Consider the following 20811-nt stretch of genomic DNA (forward strand, 5'->3'; position numbering starts at 1 on the left):
GGACATCCTCTTCCGGTTTTACTTTTTAAATTAAGAATCAAACAATCAGACATACATGCATATAGTTTTTAATGCAGATTTTTTGTAGGAGCAAGGTACTCTGTCAGTCCTTACTGACAACTTGACATATTTTCAGCAGTTACCTCAAAGGAAATAATAAAAACTATATGGCAATATGGTTTATAATTATTTTACTGATTATAAAATTTAAAAAGACCCAATTCATGAACAATCATATTGGTTCTTGATCTGAATCACTTTATTGTTGTTGTTGCTGCAGTGAACTAAAATAAAAATGCATTTGTGGGGCATCAGTAAGGACTTCTGAAAGCACCTGCTTATCAGTGCTTATATATCAATGAATATGAATGGATATTTAGTCACACAGCTACACACATACTGTAGTATGATAAAGATAGAAACATGCAGGAGTATTTGTGTCTGATAAAACATACATAAAAAAAGCATGCAAAAGTGTACTGAACATCACACTTGTGAGTTACATTTTGGTGTTTAATATGCCTTTCACACTGTAATAAATTCCATACTTCTCAAAACGTATGATTGAACACTAAAAGCTGCACATGCTAAGGGCAAAAAAAACAAACAAACAAAAAACGTAAATGGAAGTATTAATTGTAGTTTGATTATTCTTGTCTAGACTACAAGTTTATAAGACTTACAATGTACTGAATATGTGGCATTCTGGTAAACCATTGCTGTTTCATTGTTTCGGGTTTCCATGATCTAATCTGCTTTTAATCTTGCATGGGAATTAACATTGCCTTTAGAATAAAAATATACTGTGCCCAGTGCTTTATAGAGATTCCCTCCTACTTGATATTCCCATCTTAGCAACTTTCAATAGTGGTAACCACCCAACAAGTTCCCAGAGACTGCAGTGCATCTTAGCACTTCACTTGTTTTCTCTACATTGACTTAGAGTGAAGCTTTCTGTACTAAATGGGCTACTTCTCCACGGGCAATGAACACAGATACCCCCCCCCCAAAAAAGACATTTCCCATTCCCATATCCCATTCACACACCCTTTCCCTGCAATTTAGATTGTGCTAAGATGCTTCTTCTAAGAGGACAAAACTCCATTAGGTCAGAATGTCCTCATTAAAAGTACATGAACCACTTCTGCACTTACCGGAAAAGCCACGAATAACAAGCGGGGATCATTCTCAGAGCTTTATTTAGTCTACAGGGGTCAGAAAAGAGAGTAACTCCAAATAATCAGACATATCTACAACATTTTAAGAGGTGCTTCAAACCCTTGGCACTTGTACAATTCAAATGTTTGTTAATGACAAATCACATTTTTATGAGGAGTGGTATTTCTCTTAATCCCTGATTGATAACTTCTTTATTAAGTTTCTTGACTTTGACATTCAAAGCACTGGGCAGGAATCACATTAACTAAACAATAGACATTAAGATGTTCTCATTAGCAATGGGCTGATTCAGTCAGCTACAGGGAGACAAATACATTTATACCCAATGTTTTTTGTTTTGTTTTGTTAATTGATGTTCAGGAATGTATTTTGTTCAATAAAGTATATTAAAGAATTATATAAAATAAAAAGTAAATAAAAGTAGTATTTTGTATGTTATGCAGTTATAAAGAAAAACTGAAGTCCATATGAGACAATTTTGTCTTGAAAAAAGTGGCACTGATTCTTCTTGCCTATTTTTTTTTTTTTTGTCTCCCTGCAACTGGATAAGTCAGTTTACTTGATAAGTTCCTGATACTGCTCAGACCTCAGGAACCGACCAAAAGAGTCTTTCTCCATCAGAGTGAAGATTTGGCTCTGAGCCAGCTCGAAGGTAGAAGAAGAAAGATCCACCAGGTTCCTCAGAGTCAAATCTTTTGTGAAGTGGTCGATGTTTACCTGAAAACAAGATGAAAAATAAATTTCTATATGTAATGTCTTTCTTTCTGCCTTTCACTCACTCTCTTTCTTACTTTCTTTGGACAACAAACTTAATGAGCAAGAAAGACATTATGACCATCATTCTTCCAGACTAGTTGGTAAAATAAAGTAAGAAAGAGAGTCCAATTTAGGCAGATACTTGTAGTTTCCCTGGGTAAAAATGCTCTGCTGTGATTCTCTTATTATAGCTTGGCAAGCAGGACTTTCTTTTACAAAGAGAGCACTAACTAAGAGAGACCAATGGACAAAGGGTTTTTTCTGTATCATTTCCAATTTTGTATTGGATCATCGTTGAATACAAACTGACGAAGCAAACAATTATGTAACTGAACACAAATGCTGAGATTGAGATATAATCAGACTAATAACAGTCATTTTAAAATATTATTGTGAAAAACTATTACAAACTCTACGATTTAAATGAATTATGGTTACGAAGAAACAAGTGGACATTATTAAATTATCAGGGTTTGTGCGTTTATGCTAATAGCTATTATATAACACATTTCCTTTTCACCTCAGCACACAGAAGGATCTTGATGCAAAGAGTGCATCTTTGATGTTTTAATCCCAATTTAATTTCAAGTTTAATTTTAGCAACATCGTGATCATTATTACATTATTTGTCAGTTTGCAAACTAAAGAGACTTACAGTACATTTACAACAAGGACAGTCCATGTGACTTTTCTGTCCATAGATGACTGAACCCGAATTGGATTTGAACCAGAAACCTTTGGGCTACCAGAAAAAGTTTGGACATTTGTTATTTAAAAATACATTTACAAAGAGTATGATATTTGCATATGCTTTTGCTAATGCTCTAAAGCAACTAGAATTTACATTACAGGGAACAGTGATCTGGCTAATATTGTAGATTAGCAGTCGCATTCATAAAGCTTAATTTTCATTAGGTTGTGCCACTTTTTTCTCTTTAGTAAGACCTCAAGATGTTAGGGCGTCGAATGTAAGAAACGAACAACCCTTTATGTAACCCTTTAAGTAATGTGGTACTGTAGTTATAATTTGGACACAAAATAAAAGCTTGAAAATAGCTTGGGCTATCCCTAAAATGTATTTTGATATTGAAATACTGGTAACACTTTGCAATAAGGTTGTATTCATAAACATCAGTTAACTACATTAGTTAATATGAACTATCAGTGAACTACACTTTGAGAGCATTTATTAATCTTGATTAATGTTAAAGGGATAGTTCACCCAAAAATGAAAATTCTCACATAATTTACTCACCCTCATGCCATCCCAGATGTGTATGACTTTCTTTCTTTAGCAGACCACACATGAAGAATTTTGAAAAATATTTCAGCTCTGTAGGTCAAAGCAATGCAAGTGAATGGGTGCCAACATTTTGAAGCTCCAAAATTCACATAAGGGAAACATAAAAGTAATCCAGACAACTCTGGTTAAATCCATACCTTCTGAAGTGTTATGATAGTAGTGGGTGAGAAACAGAACAATATCTGAGTCCTTCTTCCTTATCTTTCACTTTCTCCTTCTATTTTTGGTAATTCACATTTATTGTGCATATCACCCCCTACTGGGCAGGAAGGGAAATTTATGACATAAAAATGACTTAAATATTGATCTGATTCTTACCCACATTAATCATATCGCTTCTGAAGATAGATTAAGCCACTGGAGTTTGGATTACTATAATACTCCTGTTATGTGGAGTTTGGAGCTTAACATTTTTGGCACCTATTCACTTGCATTGAATGGACATGAGATATTCTTCTAAAAATGTTAATTGAGTTCTTCAGAAGAATCAATGTCATACACATCTGGGACACCAGGAGGGTGAGTATATGATGAGAGAATTTTCATTTTATGGTGACTTATGATGTTAATGTAATATGATCTGACATAAACACTGAATTATAGTGTTTTGAGAAATCAAAATTAACCAAGATGAATAAGTGCTGTGAAAAATCATTATTCATTGTTCATGATACCTATAATGCATTAAAAAATGTTAACGAATGGAACATTATTGTAAAGGATTACCAAAATACTCGATTCAACTGAAAATTTCTTATTTATGCAGTACATAGGGTAATGTGTAGCTCTCTAATAACCTTTCTCCATGTTATGAAGGCCCGTTCATTTTAACAAAAGGTAATTTCCCTTAAAAAAAAAAAAGCTTGCAGATACAACATCACTTTAAAATCTTTTTATAGCTCCTTGTGGATGCTAAGAGGGGAGAACCTGGGCCTCAGCATTTACACAGAGATCTAACCAAGTGATATCAAACATATTTTCACAGGACATGATTAAGGGGCCTGAGGAAGGACTGCTTCCTCCTACCTCCGAAGCACTGTGCTTTTTTCTTAACTGGAAATCTGTGATTAGCGCTATACAAAAATCTTTGAAAAACAAACAAACCTCTTTGGGCCCACCAGTCTGAATGAAATCCTCATAAATCTTTTTGGCTTTAGTGGCCATTTTCAGGGGGGACTTGGTCTTCTTAAAGTCCTCACAAGCCTCCCAGAACTCAATGTTTTCCTCACTGAACTCAGATCTCAGGAAGCTCATGAAGGTGGCCAGGCCATCTATGGAATACAAATGTGGAAAATCCATTAGAGTGTAAAGCTCTGTGTTCTTTTTTGTACTAATGTGTTAGCAACAAAATGCCACCAGAGACCTGTCACACCAGCTCTTAACCTTATCCAAACATTATTGCTGTGCATGCCTAGGGCACACAGCCCATAATGCAATCTCTCTCAAGTCCATATAGAATAACAGCATACAGTATTCAAGTAGCACCTGATTTAGCTTTGTGCATTTAAAGGATAAATTATTGACTATTCAATAAAGATTTCTCATAGAAATCAGCTTGAAATTGTTTGTTTGAGAATTAACTTTAACAAGCAATGAAGAAATGCGCAATGTGGCATTATTTAGGCTAAATTCATAAAAAATGGATATAATGGACTGGACAAAGACTTTACTATAGCAGTTATCCAGACACATCCAGACGCACGCACGCACGCACGCACGCACGCGCACACATGTTGATGCGGCTCTCCTTACGAACTATAGATGTTATCCCCGAACCCTAAACATAACTCTCACAAAAAAACATTCTGCATTTTTACATTTAAAAAAAAAAAACATTGTTTAGTTAGCTCCGTGCAAGGGGCACTAACGGGACGATCGTTTGGACGTACCGGGTGAGGCCTCGCGGCGGGGGGAGCAGGTAATACTGTGTCAGGAGGCAAAAGGTGCGTCCCGAGGCTTGAGTGCTCAGAATAAACTCAAAGCTCTTACCTTGCTCCGCACACCCGGCAGGGGGCGGGTTATAGACAGAGGAGGAGATCCTGCAGGGACGTCCTCGAGACTCATCAGCGCTGGGCAGTCATGGGTCCGGAGGCGAGATGGCCGTGTTCGGGGAGCCGGGACTGCAAGGTTTTAGAGCCGGGGTGCCGTGAGAACGGCGCGCGTCGGTCTGATGACCCAGGAAGTGAGGGAATTGCTCTTTATTGACAATTTGGGTACTGCTGCCCGAAGGGGGTTGCGGCGAAGAAAAGGGAGAACTGAGGATTCTCCTCCCGGACCTCCACTGGGGGAACAAACGTCTGGCTTCCTGGGTGCACCGTCTCAGGAACAATTAGGGGTTTTAGGGGCCCTAGAGGGGTTCCTAGAGACAGGGGGCATACGCCGCCTGCGGGTGCTCGACGCTGGGTCTGAGAGCTGGCCCCAGGTTGAGGCGGCGCTGCCGCTGGCTTTTTCACAGGGGGACGCCCACGGCGAGCAGACTGGGGATGGCCTGGGCTACGACGGCGTGTCATGATGTGGGAGATGGCCTCCGTCTGTTTCTTCACCGCCCTGAGCTGCTGGAAGAAGTCGTCGACAGTGTCGCCGAAGAGACCGAACTGGAAGACGGGGCGTTGAGGATGCGGGCTTTGTCAACGTTGCACATCAACCAAATTCAGCCATACCTGTAGATGGTGTTCCTGGACCACAAGGGTGGCCATTGCCCACCCGAGTGCTTGCGCTGTGACCTTCGTAACACTGAGAGCGAGGTCGGTGGCAGAGCGCAGTTCCTGCAGCATGTCAGGATCGGGACAACCCAGGTGCTGATCTTTGAATGCCTTGGCTTGGTGTACTTGCAGGAGAGCCATGGCATGCAAGGGGAGGCGGCCTGTCCAGTGGCACTGTAGGCTTTTGCAGTCAGTGACGATGTTGTCCTACAGGCCTTGGAGGGGAGTACCGGACGTTCCCGCAAGGTGGCTGTCCACCTGAGGGACCTCCGTGTACCCGTGGGCCGCCCCACCATCCAGAGTAGTGAGAGTGGATGAGCGAGGAGGTTCCGGGCAGTAAAATGAGCTACTATGAGCCCTGGCCCGTTGAACCGATCGAGTAGCCGTGAGGGGGAAGCAAGCAAGTGTGCCGGGGGGCGGGTGGTTCGTGGGGTTTTACCCGGCAACCAAGCCAGTCGTCATCCCCAAATCACCTTCAACGCCAGCCGGGTCGTCCTCAATCACGTGGGAAGAAGGAACGACAAGGGGGGGCGGCTCAAGTGGGTTTATCTCATGAGAAAAGAAAGCCACGGCTGCAATGTTGCCATGGCTATGTTCTCACACTGAGAACATAAACCATTCATAAAACGCTTCCTGCGTGTGTTTGCAGCCCAGGCACACGAGACAGCTTTTATGACCGTCAAAAGTGGAGAGAAATCGACCGCATCCAGGAACTACACAGCGGCGGAAGGGCATCTTTAAAAAGATGCATCCTGAAAAGGACGTTCAACGCTTACTTGTGTATGTTGCTCTTTTACCTGAATCAAACTCTTTCAGAGGAGAATAAACTCTTTCAGAGAAGTCAACTCATTTATAAGAGAAGCACTGTCAAAGTGCCCAGGGGCAGAGTCTGCACGGTGTGCAGAGAAGAGAAAGACGCTGGAATACGCCGTCAGATCCAACAGAAAGCTCTCTTGCAAAGGTGGGTGAAGCAGTCGTGTGTCACACAGCTCGTGGATCACACAACCGCTCGGCTCCGAAGAAAAAAATCTGTCTGACATTCGCTTGCCCGCTCCCTTTATACCCATATGTCCTTGGGTGGGGCATGCAAATTCTGTCTGCCAACTTGACATTGGCCTTTTCTCAAGTTCAAGTTCAGAGGTACACAAGGTTCTCAGAAGATACCCCTTGTTTCACTACAATCGACACAATGTCGAGTGAGTGGCAGAAGGGGAACAAGCTGTTTTTGTGTGTGTGTGTCTTTAAATGCAAATGAGCTGGTGCTCCCCACCCCATATCCAGAATAGGGTGGAGTTTTAACATATCTGCATCATAACTAGACATCATAAGCAATATGATTGACAGCGGTAAATAGTGGTGTTCAGCCCTATGAGTTTGAACCAGAGTCAGACACTGATGAGGGAGAGAGTCCCTTTATTCTTTTAAAATAATCAAATTAAAACGCTCTCAGCTTCGCTCACAACGCGCCAGTGGTAACGTAGGGTCAGACTGGATGAACTTGCTAATGCTAGCTGCCTTGCTAACAATTAGGTTACGTCGGACACCAGATTGATTCCATCCGCACCGCAAGACTTCATGACAATGGTTGCGCCCTCTCATCATCTCTAGTGAAGAGCGCGACAGAATAAAAGTGATGTGGACAACAGCTCTGATCTTTCTGCGCTGTAATCTTGAATATTGTTTTCTAGCACCAAACATGCATCATTTCTACCCTGTCCCGCTCCACACGTGATGCCTCTTTTTCCTGCATGTGTGTAGACACGAAGCGCTGCATGAGTTAACGTGGTTTCAAAGCACCTTTTAGACCATGACGTTTTTCCCTTCTAATGTATCTTTATTAATCAGCATGTTAAGAGCCTTTAATAATAAACAAATCGATTTCTGTTCCAATTTTGTGAAAATTAATTACATATCTGGAATGGAAAAAGAATGACTAAATGTACTTGTTGGTAGACTAGTCTCTCACTTTAATGAAAATACACAAATGTTTTTTTACATAAAAAAAATAAATAAAAAAAACGTTTTCTACATTTTCTCTCGGGACTCCCCTGAACCCACATTCAGCATAATTCCACAGTCACAAGGGCTTCTATGCCCACATACTTGGGTATCTGAATCTAAAGAAATATAAAAAATATTAAATTTTTATGTAAAAATATTCCAACAAATACTACACTGATGTCACTATGCTTCAAAACAAACAGATTATCTTTTAACATTCTTTTTCAATTGATAAACGGTAAAAGACGGTACAATTGGTAAAAGATCCCGCAGACCCCCTGTGCAGTTTTGTAGAGACTATTTTGACTGTTTAGAATAAATGTTTTCTTCTTTTCTTCCATCAACTTTGAAAAAAATAAAAAGAAAGTTCAATGTGTAAATGAATATCGTAATAAATATCGATATCGAACAATATGAAAAAGATTATCGTGATAACAATTTTGGCCATATCGCCCAGCCCTAGATATAAGATAACTTTTATTTCAATCAGGATGGTAAGAGAATTAGGAAAGTGTGCGCACAGTACTAAGGAATCGAGTATAGCTATAAGTAGTTAAACCTTTTTTCTTTTTGTTATCTGAAAGTCATATATCAACTTTTTTACCTGTACTTTTCTAATGCCTTTTGTATAGATATTATAAATTTAGCCTTGTCAAAGACCCAACTTTAACTTAAAACTATGAAATTTCATTATAAATATACTAATTATTACATGTTTAAAATCAATTAAATGTAAAAACATAAAACATTTCAATATTTATTGCATGAAAATGATGCATATCAATTTAAAAAAAATTACAACTGTCCCATTGTTGGTGTGAGTTCCATCACACCAAACAATTCTGCCCGTTATAAATTTGCTTTCAAAAGTTAGTGTACTTATTAAACAAGTCGAAAAAAGTATCAATGAAGAGCATGCTTGAGATAAAATATTAGACAAGTGATGTTTTCTGAAAACAAAGAAAACAAAAACAATTTAGAAATGACACGGTGGTTGGAATTTTCATGACTTTCATAAAAAAATACAAATCTCCAGTGGTTTATGCACACTGTTAGACATTATTAGTAGAAAAAATTAATAAAGAAGCCTCATCTTTCCATGCAACAGGAAGTGGTGTCATTCCAAAAATATACTATGATAAACCCTTTTGGTCTTTGGCTTCATAAAAATGCTATCAGAACTAAATTATCCAATTATTAACTAGTTACCAGCATTTAAAAATTACATTTTATTTCGGAAACAATTCAAAGGGATTTCATTCCTGTTTAAGGTTATAGCAAAAAGAATTGTGTTCTTTTTCGGTTATAATTCTCGTTCCCGTTCCTGTTTAAGGTTACAGCAAAAAGAATTGTGTTCTTTTTTGGTTATCATTCTCGTTCCTTGAACCGTTTTAGTCCCTGTTTTAAAGTAGTTTCCAAAAACTGTGTGTGTGTGTTAATCTTCACAGAACTGTTTCGCTTTGTGTGTATAAATCTGAGTGCACACAGCAATGTGTGTTCATGAGTAAATCAAACAGAGAGATCCATTTCTTTTAACTAAACTTCTGTTAGGAACATTCTCTCAAGTGTGCAGCATCTAAAGATTAATCTGACTGCTCAAGTACAAGCAGTTTACACATACCAAATCAAGTGCATCAGTGTAACTTCATAGATTTTTGTGAGGTTCCCAGCCAGCAGATATAAACAAAGTCCTAAATGGGTTTTAGAAACCCAACAGATAAACGAAACCTTCCAATCAGTCGTCGTTTCTGAAAGAATATTTCAGATGCAAAAATGCAACCAATTGGCCATTAAGATAAACATAGTACTTACAGCTGTTGGAGAGGACCTTATCAAGGGACTCATGCCATTGAGCTGCCTCTTCAGGTGTAGGTCTGAAAAAAAAAAAAGCAGTAAAGTCCTTAATTGAGTTTTCTGCCATCATAAGAAACCCTGACCAACAGGCTGTTTTGATAAACAATATTTGTGGCTCTATTCTGAGTTTGGTGATGTTATTGCGATATGGGGTACATTCTGGTGTTTTTTTCAAGAAAAAATGAAACACTTTGGCTTAGTTTTGCATTGCGCATCATCCAGCAATGTAAGGAGGAATACATTACCCTATGCACTAGCTTGTACTGTAATTCAGTGTGGGGCAGTTACAAGTTTTTTATGAGGACTCTCCATATACATAATGGTTTTTATGTTGTATAAACTTTATATTCTATTGCCTAACCCTACCTTTAAACCTAACAGAAAACTTTCTGCATTTTTACATTTTCAAAAAACATAATTTTGTATGATTTATAAGCTGTTTTCCTCATGCCGACTGATTGTCTCCACAATGTCAAAAAAGGTTTTACTATCCTTGTGGGGACAATTGGTCCCCACAACATAGAGAATACCTGGACACACGCACGCACGCACGCACGCACTTCACGCAAGTATGCAAATGCAGATGCGAGTGCTTGGCCAATGCATGGCTACGCGTGGTCCCATTGTACATACTTTACGTGCGCTCTTGTGGTTACAAACCTCACACTACAAGGAGGCGATACAGTTTTTTTAGAAGTCAAAAAGCCATCACAATATGTCCAAAATGACTGGATATCCATAGCTAGTTGTGGCATTTCCAGTGCAGAAGCCTTTCCATTTTTTCCTGGCTCGGACAAAACGGTCCCGTAGTTGTTTCCATTTTCTCTTTAAACATTTGAGCACTGACACATTTCACTATGCAATGACGCATGGAATTGAGCTTGCATAGAAAGGTGCATCTGCATTCGCGTACTTGCGTGAAGTATGTTTGGGCCTTAAGAGAGTGCATAATTCCACTCTGTAACTCCAGAAAGCGATTTCCCAGAATTATAACATTTGCCCTATTTGGACCGCAATTGTTTCTCGTGGTGAATATTCATAGCTCCTCTGTGATAAAACTCATGCCTTCAGATGAAAATTAAACCACAGGGATGAGCAAGACTTTTTGTCAATTACATGATTGCAGTTGCACTTGTTATATGGAAAATTAATTAATCCTTACACACTCTCACGGCGAAATCACGACTTTTGTAATTTTGGCTAATTCGTATGATAAAGTGCGACTGCACTCATTTGAATTCCTACGACTTTCATTACAGCTAATGATGTTGCTGGACATCCTTTCCATCTAATATGCGACAATTGGTCACACACAACAGCTTCCTATCATGTTTACACACTCTACTGATTGGTTAAGTTTAGATAAGGGGTTTGGGTAAGGGCATAATATTAATAAGCATGTCCTTAACTCATCATGCGCAAAACTCGTGCTTATTTCCGCATTAGACATCCGGGAATTTGCGCGAAACGAAGTCGTACAAGTTTATGCGAACAACATCATTCGAGACCATATGAAATAGCCCACTCTTAAATTATGTACGACTTTACATCAGATCGGGTTGTCAATCCACAAACTGTGTCCTCTCTATTTGCATTTAAATATGTTTGGAATTACGCTAAATTGAATATAAATTTTTAAAGCACAGGAGAACCGTGCTGCAAAGCACTGCAGACATTTACAGTGTACCTTTTCACACATGGAACAAGTCAAAATTCTTGCGAAGAGCAATTAAACAATAAAAAAACTGTAGGGACAAGACTGTTTATCAACGCATTCAAACAAATCTGTCATGGGGGTACGCATGCTTTGTCGCCTGCATCACCTCAGTTGTGCTCTCTCCTAAGTGCACTCAAGGAGATATAGAAGCCGCACATATTAAGGACAGTAAAGATAGTTCAAATGAAATTTGAGGAACTATGGTAAAAATTGTTTTCTTAAGTTTTATCTATCAAAATGACAGACATCATTTGGAATTATCTGTCTGTGTTTAAAAAGTGTATAATATGTATAAATGTAATTAGTAAATGTTTCTAAATTATATTTTACCATTTTATTTCTGCCATAATAATGGACCGTTTCAGTTATCTGGCTCTCATTTTTCTTTCCCTTCTATGTAAGAGTTCCCACTCACTGCGGTGGAGCGGTGTTACGAACGCCAGTGAGGGCACCTCCTCAACCGTCCACCGGAGATCGGTTTCACCTGAGTATTGACTATTAGACTACATTTCCCATAAACCCACATACTTGGCGTGATTACGCTCCAGCTGACTGTCATTATCATCACCCTATTTAAACTGTGTTTTCATGTTCATTCACTGCGAAGTCTTGTTTTGCTCTGGCTGCATTTCTGAGCGTTTTCCCATAGTATTACTGTTTATCTGTGTTCTGACCCTTGCCTGATTACTCCGTTCTCGTCTGTCTGCCGCCTGCCTTGACTAAGTTTACGCCTGTCTCTCCACTGTTGATCATTGCTGCCTGCCCTGACTTATTGCCTGCCTGACTACGATTTAGTCTACCTGAGACATTCCTGTTTGCCCGTCATTGACGGGCAAATCAATACACGTCCCTGTATTGATTATCGCGGCTTGAATGACATCACAGTCAAGTTCCGATACCCACTACCCTTAGTTCCCGCAGCCCTTGAACAATTGAGAGCAGCAAAGATCTACACTAAACTTGACCTGCGCTGCGCATACAATCTAATCCGCATTCGGAAGGGGGACGAATGAAAGACGGCCTTCTCCACCACTAGTGGGCACTATGAGTACCTCGTGATGCCGTTCGGATTGTCCAATAGCCACTCCGTGTTCCAGTCCTTCATTAATGATGTTTTTAGAGACATGCTGAACCAGTGTTTGATAGTGTACATCGACGACATCTTAATCTACTCGAACTCCCTTGAAGAACACATCTCACAGGTCAGAGCTGTCCTGAAACGTCTCATCGAACATCAACTGTATGCCAAGGCCGAGAAATGCGAGTTCCATCTGACGTCAGTTGCCTTCCTCGGGTACATCATCAGCCCAGAGGGGGTGGCTATGGATGACAGTAAGGCCCCAACCTACTACGGTGAAGGAACTACAACGCTTTCTTGGGTTCGCCAACTTCTACCGTAGATTCATCAGGAACTTCAGCACCGCTGCCGCACCACTCACTGCCATGGTTAAGGGGGGGCACACCAAACTCCAGTGGTCCACCGACGCACTCCGAGCTTTCAGCCAGCTAAAAGAGCGCTTCACCTCAGCCCCCATTCTCCATCACCCAGACCCTAACATTCCCTTCGTTGTGGAGGTCGATGCATCCAACACCGACATTGGCGCCATTCTTTCTCAACGTCAGGGTAGTCCTCCAAAAATGTTCCTGTGTGCCTTCTATTCGTGCAAACTGTCACCTGCCGAACAGAATTATGATGTGGGCAACCGTGAACTTCCGGCCATGAAAGCAGCTCTGGAGGAGTGGCATCATTGGCTTGAGGGGGCCAGACACCCATTCCTTGTTCTTACAGACAACCGCAACCTGGAATACCTACGCTCCGCCAAAAGACTCAATCCCAGACAGGCCAGATGGGCCTTATTCTTCACTCGGTTCGACTTCTCCATTTCATATCTTCCCGGCTCTAAGAATGTCAAGGCCGACTCGCTCTCCCGTCAGCACAACCCTCCGCCTCAGCACCCTGTCTCCGAACCCATCATCTCACCCACTCTGATTGTAGCCCCGGTCCAGTGGGACATTATGTCAGAGATTTCTCAGGCCAATGCAACCAACCCACCCCCACCAGGATGCCCGCCCGACCGAGCGTATGTTCCGCTCAGCCTGAGGGAGAGGGTAATTCGCTGGGTGCACTCCTCCACGAACTCAGGACACCCTGGTATCACTTCTACCGTATGCTTGCTCAGGAATCGATTCTGGTGGGAAACTGCAGAACGACACATCCACGTTCGTGAACAATTGCCATACCTGTAACAGGGCAAAGACCCCTAAACAACTCCCTGCAGGCTTGCTTCAACCTCTTCCCATACCTCAACGACCCTGGTCCCACATCGCCGTGGATTTCGTGACTGACCTACCAGTTTCGCAGGGGCACAATACCATCCTAACGTCATAGACCGGTTCTCCAAGGCATGCCGCCTAATTCCCCAAGCCAAACTCCCATCAGCTTTCGAAACAGCAGAACACCTCTTCCACTACGTCTTCCACTATTACGGGCTCCCCGAAGACATCGTCTCGGACCGGGGCCTCAGTTCACCTACAAGGTGTGGACCGCTTTCTTCTTTCTACTTAATGTTAACATCAGCCTCACGTCAGGTTACCATCCGCAATCTAATGGTCAAACAGAGCGACTCAACCAGGAGATCACCAAGTTCCTACGCATGTACTGCCAAAGTAACCAAACTGACTGGAGTCGCTTCCTCCCTTGGGCCGAATATGCCCAGAAGTCCATTCTCAAACCCTCCACCAAGTTAACCTCGTTTCAGTGCGTGTTAGGGTATCAACCCCCTTTGTTCCCTTGGTCCGGTGAATCATCAGAGGTCCCTGCGGTGAACAGCTGGCTCCAACGCAGCGAAGCGGTATGGGACCAGGCTCACGTCCACCTCCAACGAGCCCTAGACAGATCAAGGGAACAAGCCAACAGACATCGTTGTCCTTGCCCTGACTATGCCCCTGGACAGTTGGTCTGGCTCTCCACTCGAGACCTTCGCCTCCGCTTGCCATGCAAGAAACTCAGCCCCAGGTATGTGGGTCCCTTCAAAATCATTAAAAGAATTAACCCGGTATCATTTCGTCTCCAACTACCAGCTAATTACCGTATTCTCGTTGCTGAAACCGGCCGGTGGTCCGAGGTCTGAGGAGGAGGAGATGAACCCTGCCCCCCCTCCCATAACTGTGGACGGTGAGGAGGCTTTCCTGGTACGAGGGTTGCTGGACTCCAGATGTCACCGAGGTCAAATCCAATATCTGGTGGACTGGGAGGGGTACGGTCCGGAGGAGAGATCCTGGGTCCGAGTCAACGACATCCTCGATCCCAATCTCATCTCGGAATTCCACAGGATCAACCCGGAAAAACCGCCCCCTCGGCCTCGAGGTAGACCCCGACGTCGGTCGCATCCTCGCGTCAGGAGCCGCTCACAGGGGGGGGCTCTGTTACGAACGCCGGTGAGGGCACCTCCTCAACCGGCCACCGGAGATCGGTTTCACCTGAGTATTGACTATTAGACTACATTTCCCATAAACCCACATACCTGGCGTGATTACGCTCCAGCTGACTGTCATTATCATCACCCTATTTAAACTGTGTTTTCATGTTCATTCACTGCGAAGTCTTGTTTTGCTCCGGCTGCATTTCTGAGCCTTTTCCCATAGTATTACTGTTTATCTGTGTTCTGACCCTTGCCTGATTACTCCGTTCTCGTCTGTCTGCCGCCTGCCTTGACTAAGTTTACGCCTGTCTCTCCACTGTTGATCATTGCTGCCTGCCCTGACTTATTGCCTGCCTGACTACAATTTAGTCTACCTGAGACATTCCTGTTTGCCCGTCATTGACCCACGCCTGTATTTACTCTGTCTTCTTTAATAAACGCTGATGGATCCCAATCAACCTGAGTCTTCCTTACAAGCGGCAATGTAATTTTATTATTGTGAATTATTTCAATATTTCTGTTACACAATCCTCGAACTTTCTTAACTGTCCATTACCGCCAGAGCCATTACCACGCACAGCGCAAATGTACGGCACTTACAGTAGCAGTGGTCAAAAAGGATTTTTGGATTATGAACTCAGATATGTGAATTCGGACCGTAATTAATTACCACACAACCTTGGTGTTTGTCAAAAAATAGTAGATAATTTGGCCGAGAATTTTCTAGCAGGAGTTGGGAGAGAAACACCTACATTTCGGATTCGGACAGCAATAAAATCACTGACTACCCTGTAAATGCTGAAATGACCTCACGTCCCCATTTAAAATAATTGCCATCCGAATGGGGATTATCACTGTGCATGCTCAGTTTTCAGAATAACCAGCTGCAGAGAGATCGGAATGCTGTCCTTAGGATTACTAGGGCCGACTGAATAACTTTGTGTCACGAGAAACAATAAAACGCCACTGGAGGAGTCTGCTCAAGGAGCTCAGTCACAACTCTTGCGGCCACCATCTTTATCTGCTCTCACATCATCAAAACCGTGACAAACCGTTGACATCTTTGTTTTGGTTACTGCATTGAATGAATGATTGTTTTGAGGAATAGGTTAATTCTCTTGAAGGGTAAGGAATATGCTGTTATGTCTGGATGATGCTATTTTATAATCTGAATGAGGATGAATAAATGTCACAGTGACTGTACTTTTGATCAGGAACCAAATATGATGTGTGAGGTATAATTGAGGAGGATTACTTTATTATGGAATGTAAATGCATCATCACAATAGTTAATGTCAATGATGATTTACACCTGTGCTGCTCTGCTAGTACTTCTGTGTGAACTTCATACATACACTTACAATCACATTGACACCAGGTTTAAAGAACATCACAATATGGCTATGTTATGTAAATGTTCTGAGATATACAGTGGCATCATTTGCTTGCAGATGCCATTTGCTTTGATATTTTGTTATGTAATGCAATTGCATTCATGCATTTTCAAATGCGACTTAAGTGTCAGGGCTGCTGTCTGTGAGTGGAAGACAACATGATTTAAGTTTCAAGTTGCTCTTTGTATTTATTGACATTCTATCTATGTGTATGCAAGGCATGAGAGAAGACGTGTGGATCTGAAGTAACCATCAGCAAAAGAGAGAAAAAGAGGACGTGAAGGGAGCCAAGAGGAACTCACTTCTGAAGCTTCTCTGGTTTCTTCTCTGGCTTTTCTTGGTAGGGGATGATAAGGTCGATGGAATTCTCTGGCTTCTGAAGCAGAGTTCCCAATTTAATCTTGATTTCCTTAGCCCTGAGAATGACACAAACCAATCCAGATGTCCATGAATGTTTTAATGTACATTATTATATGATGATTATTATGATCATCTATAATGTAATTTCAGTATTAATGTTGTTGAGGTGAACAATTGGGACACAATTCCTATATGTACAAGATACCTGCAAAAAGCATGCATACACAACATAACATCTAAGGATACATACAGTATAGTCTTTCATATTTGGTGCTATATAGTATTTATCATTGTAGCTATGGAAACCTTCTCTTCAAAATGTATTATTCATTGGCCTGTCCAGTTGCCATCACCACAGTAATTACTAAAGTTTGACAGATGAGACATTAAAACAACATATTCTACTTCCTCCTTGAAATCAATAATAGTAAAGGTGTTCAGTTGACCTCTTTACTATCCTTAACTGTCCCTGTAGAGTTGAGAAAGGATCTAATATCCTAGATGAGTGTGGATGCAATGATGTCAGACAAATGTGGTAATTTATTGAAGTCTGGTGAACAGTTAATCTTTCTGTGACACTGAAAGATCAGTTGATCATAGATTGTTCAAAAACATCTGACGTCAATGCACACATTTCTCAGCTAACAAAGACAAAAATGAGAATTTTAGGACAGCGCTGTCTAGTATTGCATATAATGCTTATAAATTGATGAAAGTTATATTACATATATTAATTATTCTGTTAAAAATTGTGTATTTGTTTTTTAACTATAAAGTTGTTTAAATTGTTTTAACAGTCATTTTATGGTTTATATTGTCATGGCAACAAAGTTGTAAAATTGGCTATAACTTTACATGGAAAAGGTTAGCAAGTAAATTTATCACTCTAAAATCATGTTAACATGCATTTTACATCTAGTGACTATACTTTCGAAACAGTGAGTATTTAATGTTTTCGGATTGTCCCCATTAACTTCTATATTAAGTGCCTCACTGTATCACACATTCTTGTTTTTATTTTTTTAAGAAAAGGTGGGACGAGACTAAATACATTTTTGTGGTAATCAAACTTATGCCACAAATTCTGTTGATTGAGCTTAACTTGTACTGAAAGTTCCATTTTCCCACATGCAATGATCTATACCTTTTTATAGATAAAGACAGAAATATGTAATTAAACTTTTAGAAACAGAAGGTGCAAGGCACCAACTTACAAATATTATCAACTGAATATTCTTTTTGAGAGTTTACCACACATGCCTATAATCCCAAAATGTCAAAGTTTAAAGTAACTGGCTAACAAAACAAAACGTTCCATTGGTGAATTTGTGTAAATCACGATGCTAAGATGGTTGACAGAGCTTACCTTTCCAGACATGTCTGGGGCAGGGCAGCTAATCCCTTACACATTTTCTGAGCTGTTCAGTTTAGGTTTGCAGAGTTAGTCCACCACCATGAATTGTTGTCTCCTCTCTCTTTAAGTATTTGTCTTCCAACACTCCTCTGTTATATGGAGAGAGGCTGCTGGCCCAAAGCCAACAACTCCAGAGCCAATCCAGTACTAGCCTGCAATTATAATGGGAGGCGGGAGAGCTCTGGAGATAATCATCAAGGGAGAGGAAATTTTAAACTTGCCAAAGCACTGATACATTAGCGCACAATATTTTTGATCTAGACAGATCTAAATCTATATATAGTAAAACACTGCCAAATTTGTATTATAGAAACAAGAAAAGCTGTTTTGTAAAATTAATACATACAGCCCATGTTAAAAGTGTAGTTCACCTTCTTTAAGGCTGCTTTCTTAGTAAGTGGTAGTGTAGTGGTAGTGTCACATACACTGAATGTTTAGGTTTCTGGTCTAAAACATACAGTACAACATTTAATTTATTTATTAATTTGTTAACAGAATGAACAAGCAAAGAATGTTAAACTAACAGTCATACCAACTGTACCTGAAGTGTAACTCTATTTGTTATAATATTATTCAAAATTGTAGAGTTTAAGAATGTAACTCCAGTATATATGAATAAAAAAAGAGGGATGCCTACAGTACAGTATTAAAAATGTTAATCAATAATGTATTTATTTATTTTGTACCCATAAAGTAAAATAATTTACCTATACAGTTAAAAAACATATGCCTTTAAAAAGGTTTATGGGTTTTTAGGCCAAAACAATATATTGTTAAACCATATTTTGCTGTTTAACATCATATCAACATCATTAAGGGATCTTTTTTTTTAAAGATCCATCCTTGAAGGAACATTGCATTTAGCTTTAAAAAAAAAATTAAGAATGTTTTTAGGGATACACTTCTTATATTATTAAAACGATGTCTTGGGTGGAAACTTCTGTGTGACAGACAGAAAATAATGATAATAGAAAATTTGGATGCAGTATTGTCCTCTCTGAAGGCAAGTAAACAAACTCCCAATTACATGGATTTGCTAGAACATTCTTTGTGCAGTTGCAAAAAACTTAAGAAAAACCAACAAATGGTGCAATGAAAATAAGCGTAAAATACAATAGGGCTACACAAGCTGTTGTCAATGTTGTTGTTGTGGTTGACGAGAGAGGCTTAACAATTATTTAAATTAATATTTTTTTCCTTTAAAACTTTCACATTTTGAATATAAAATATTAACCTGTCAAAACCAACCTATCACCAACCTAATAATTTCCTTAATGCCAAAATGAGAGCATACAGCACGGTCACGCTACAAATAATGGGCAATTAATAATATATGCCATGAGGCACATGTCATTGTCATTCTGAGACAATGAGTTTCAGCTGATCGTAGAATTCATAGATAAAAATGGAGCAGATGGCAGTCGATGGGTTTCTGCTTAAGGCACCTTAAGGTTCAGGGCAGAACTTCCAACCTATCATCAAACTAATATTTTCTTTAGTGTCATAATGGGAGCATACAGCACGCTGTCACGCTTCAAATAATGGGCCATTAATAAAATATGCCATTAGGCATACAGTATTTTTATCTGGGTAGCATATGGCTTCCATATCTTGCATAACCGTAAAATCTATTTTTACGAAATATAAACAATGTGTTAGAATAGAGGTACACCCTTCAACTATACATTATATAACTTTCAGATATATTAAGCGTGGAAATTATATAATTATTCAGGTATGCTATTCGGAATAGTGCAAAAGTAGCCAATGGTAATCAATGACATTGTGGGACAATAAGTTTGAGCTGATCGTAGAATTCATAGATAAAAATGAAGCTGCTGGCATTCGATGGGTTTCTGCTTAAGGCACCTTAAGGTTCAGGGCAGAACGTGCAGCCTCATTATGACATTGCTGGTAATGTCAACACTTAATGCTGCCATTGTAAAATGGGAGTATCGGCTATTCTATCAGGAAAAATATACCAAACTTCCATTTTGTAGAGATTGGTTTTCTTGTTTTGTTGGTTTGCTTTTGTATTTTCTTGTAGTTTCTCAAATGTGTATCATAATTACATGCTGTCATTTTTCAAATATTAAAATGTAAACTAGTGCCTGAATGGCATGAATTTTATATGTCTAACACATCAGGCCTTATTTTAAGAGTGCTAGTGCTTAGCTCATCACTATAAGATAAGTCATATGCCAAAGGTTTTGGTATTTTCATGCATGCACTAAGTCTAAGCACAAGTGGGTTTGGGAAAATCGCGAGTTCAATGTGCTAATGGACTAGGTCAAGTTCAATTTAATTCTGAGGTTCTTTACGGTTATTCCACCATCTGCATATTAATATACAGTCCGTTCCCTGGCAAGTACCAGTGAAATAAAAAAAGACTGCACATTCAGAAGAAGTTGGTAGTGTAAATTAATTTTGTATGCAATTATTTAGAAGAATAGAAATTTGGACTTATGTTCTTTTGTGCATTAAATATGCACTAAGTAAGTTTTTGCTAATTAAAAAAGTTTTACACATATAGAAATGAATAGCATTTTTTTTAATTATGTTGAGAATATTGTACACACCTGAGAAAGGGCCTATTTACACTTAGGCACTTCATATGTTTTTACTGATCAGATTGTTATTCGATTGAAGCACATTCCATTTACTCTTGGCCACATCAGTGTGCTTCCTCCAAATGGAAATAAATCTGAT

The 20811-nt window shown here is 39.9% G+C and overlaps 1 protein-coding gene across 1 annotated transcript; it reads right to left on the reverse strand.

The window, feature by feature from the left end:
- Nucleotides 1-52: 52 nt before the first annotated feature.
- LOC127654399 (regulator of G-protein signaling 5-like) lies at nucleotides 53-18190 on the reverse strand. Its single transcript, XM_052141557.1, has 5 exons — nucleotides 18055-18190; nucleotides 16631-16744; nucleotides 9754-9815; nucleotides 4343-4509; nucleotides 53-1896 (listed from the first exon to the last, which is right to left on the reverse strand). The coding sequence occupies exons 1-5, from the start codon at nucleotides 18096-18098 to the stop codon at nucleotides 1735-1737; spliced, it is 549 nt and encodes a 182-aa protein (XP_051997517.1). The 5' UTR covers nucleotides 18099-18190; the 3' UTR covers nucleotides 53-1734.
- Nucleotides 18191-20811: the final 2621 nt, after the last annotated feature.

The sequence above is a fragment of the Xyrauchen texanus genome, chromosome 13 (assembly GCF_025860055.1).
Source record: "Xyrauchen texanus isolate HMW12.3.18 chromosome 13, RBS_HiC_50CHRs, whole genome shotgun sequence".
NCBI lineage: Eukaryota > Metazoa > Chordata > Actinopteri > Cypriniformes > Catostomidae > Xyrauchen > Xyrauchen texanus.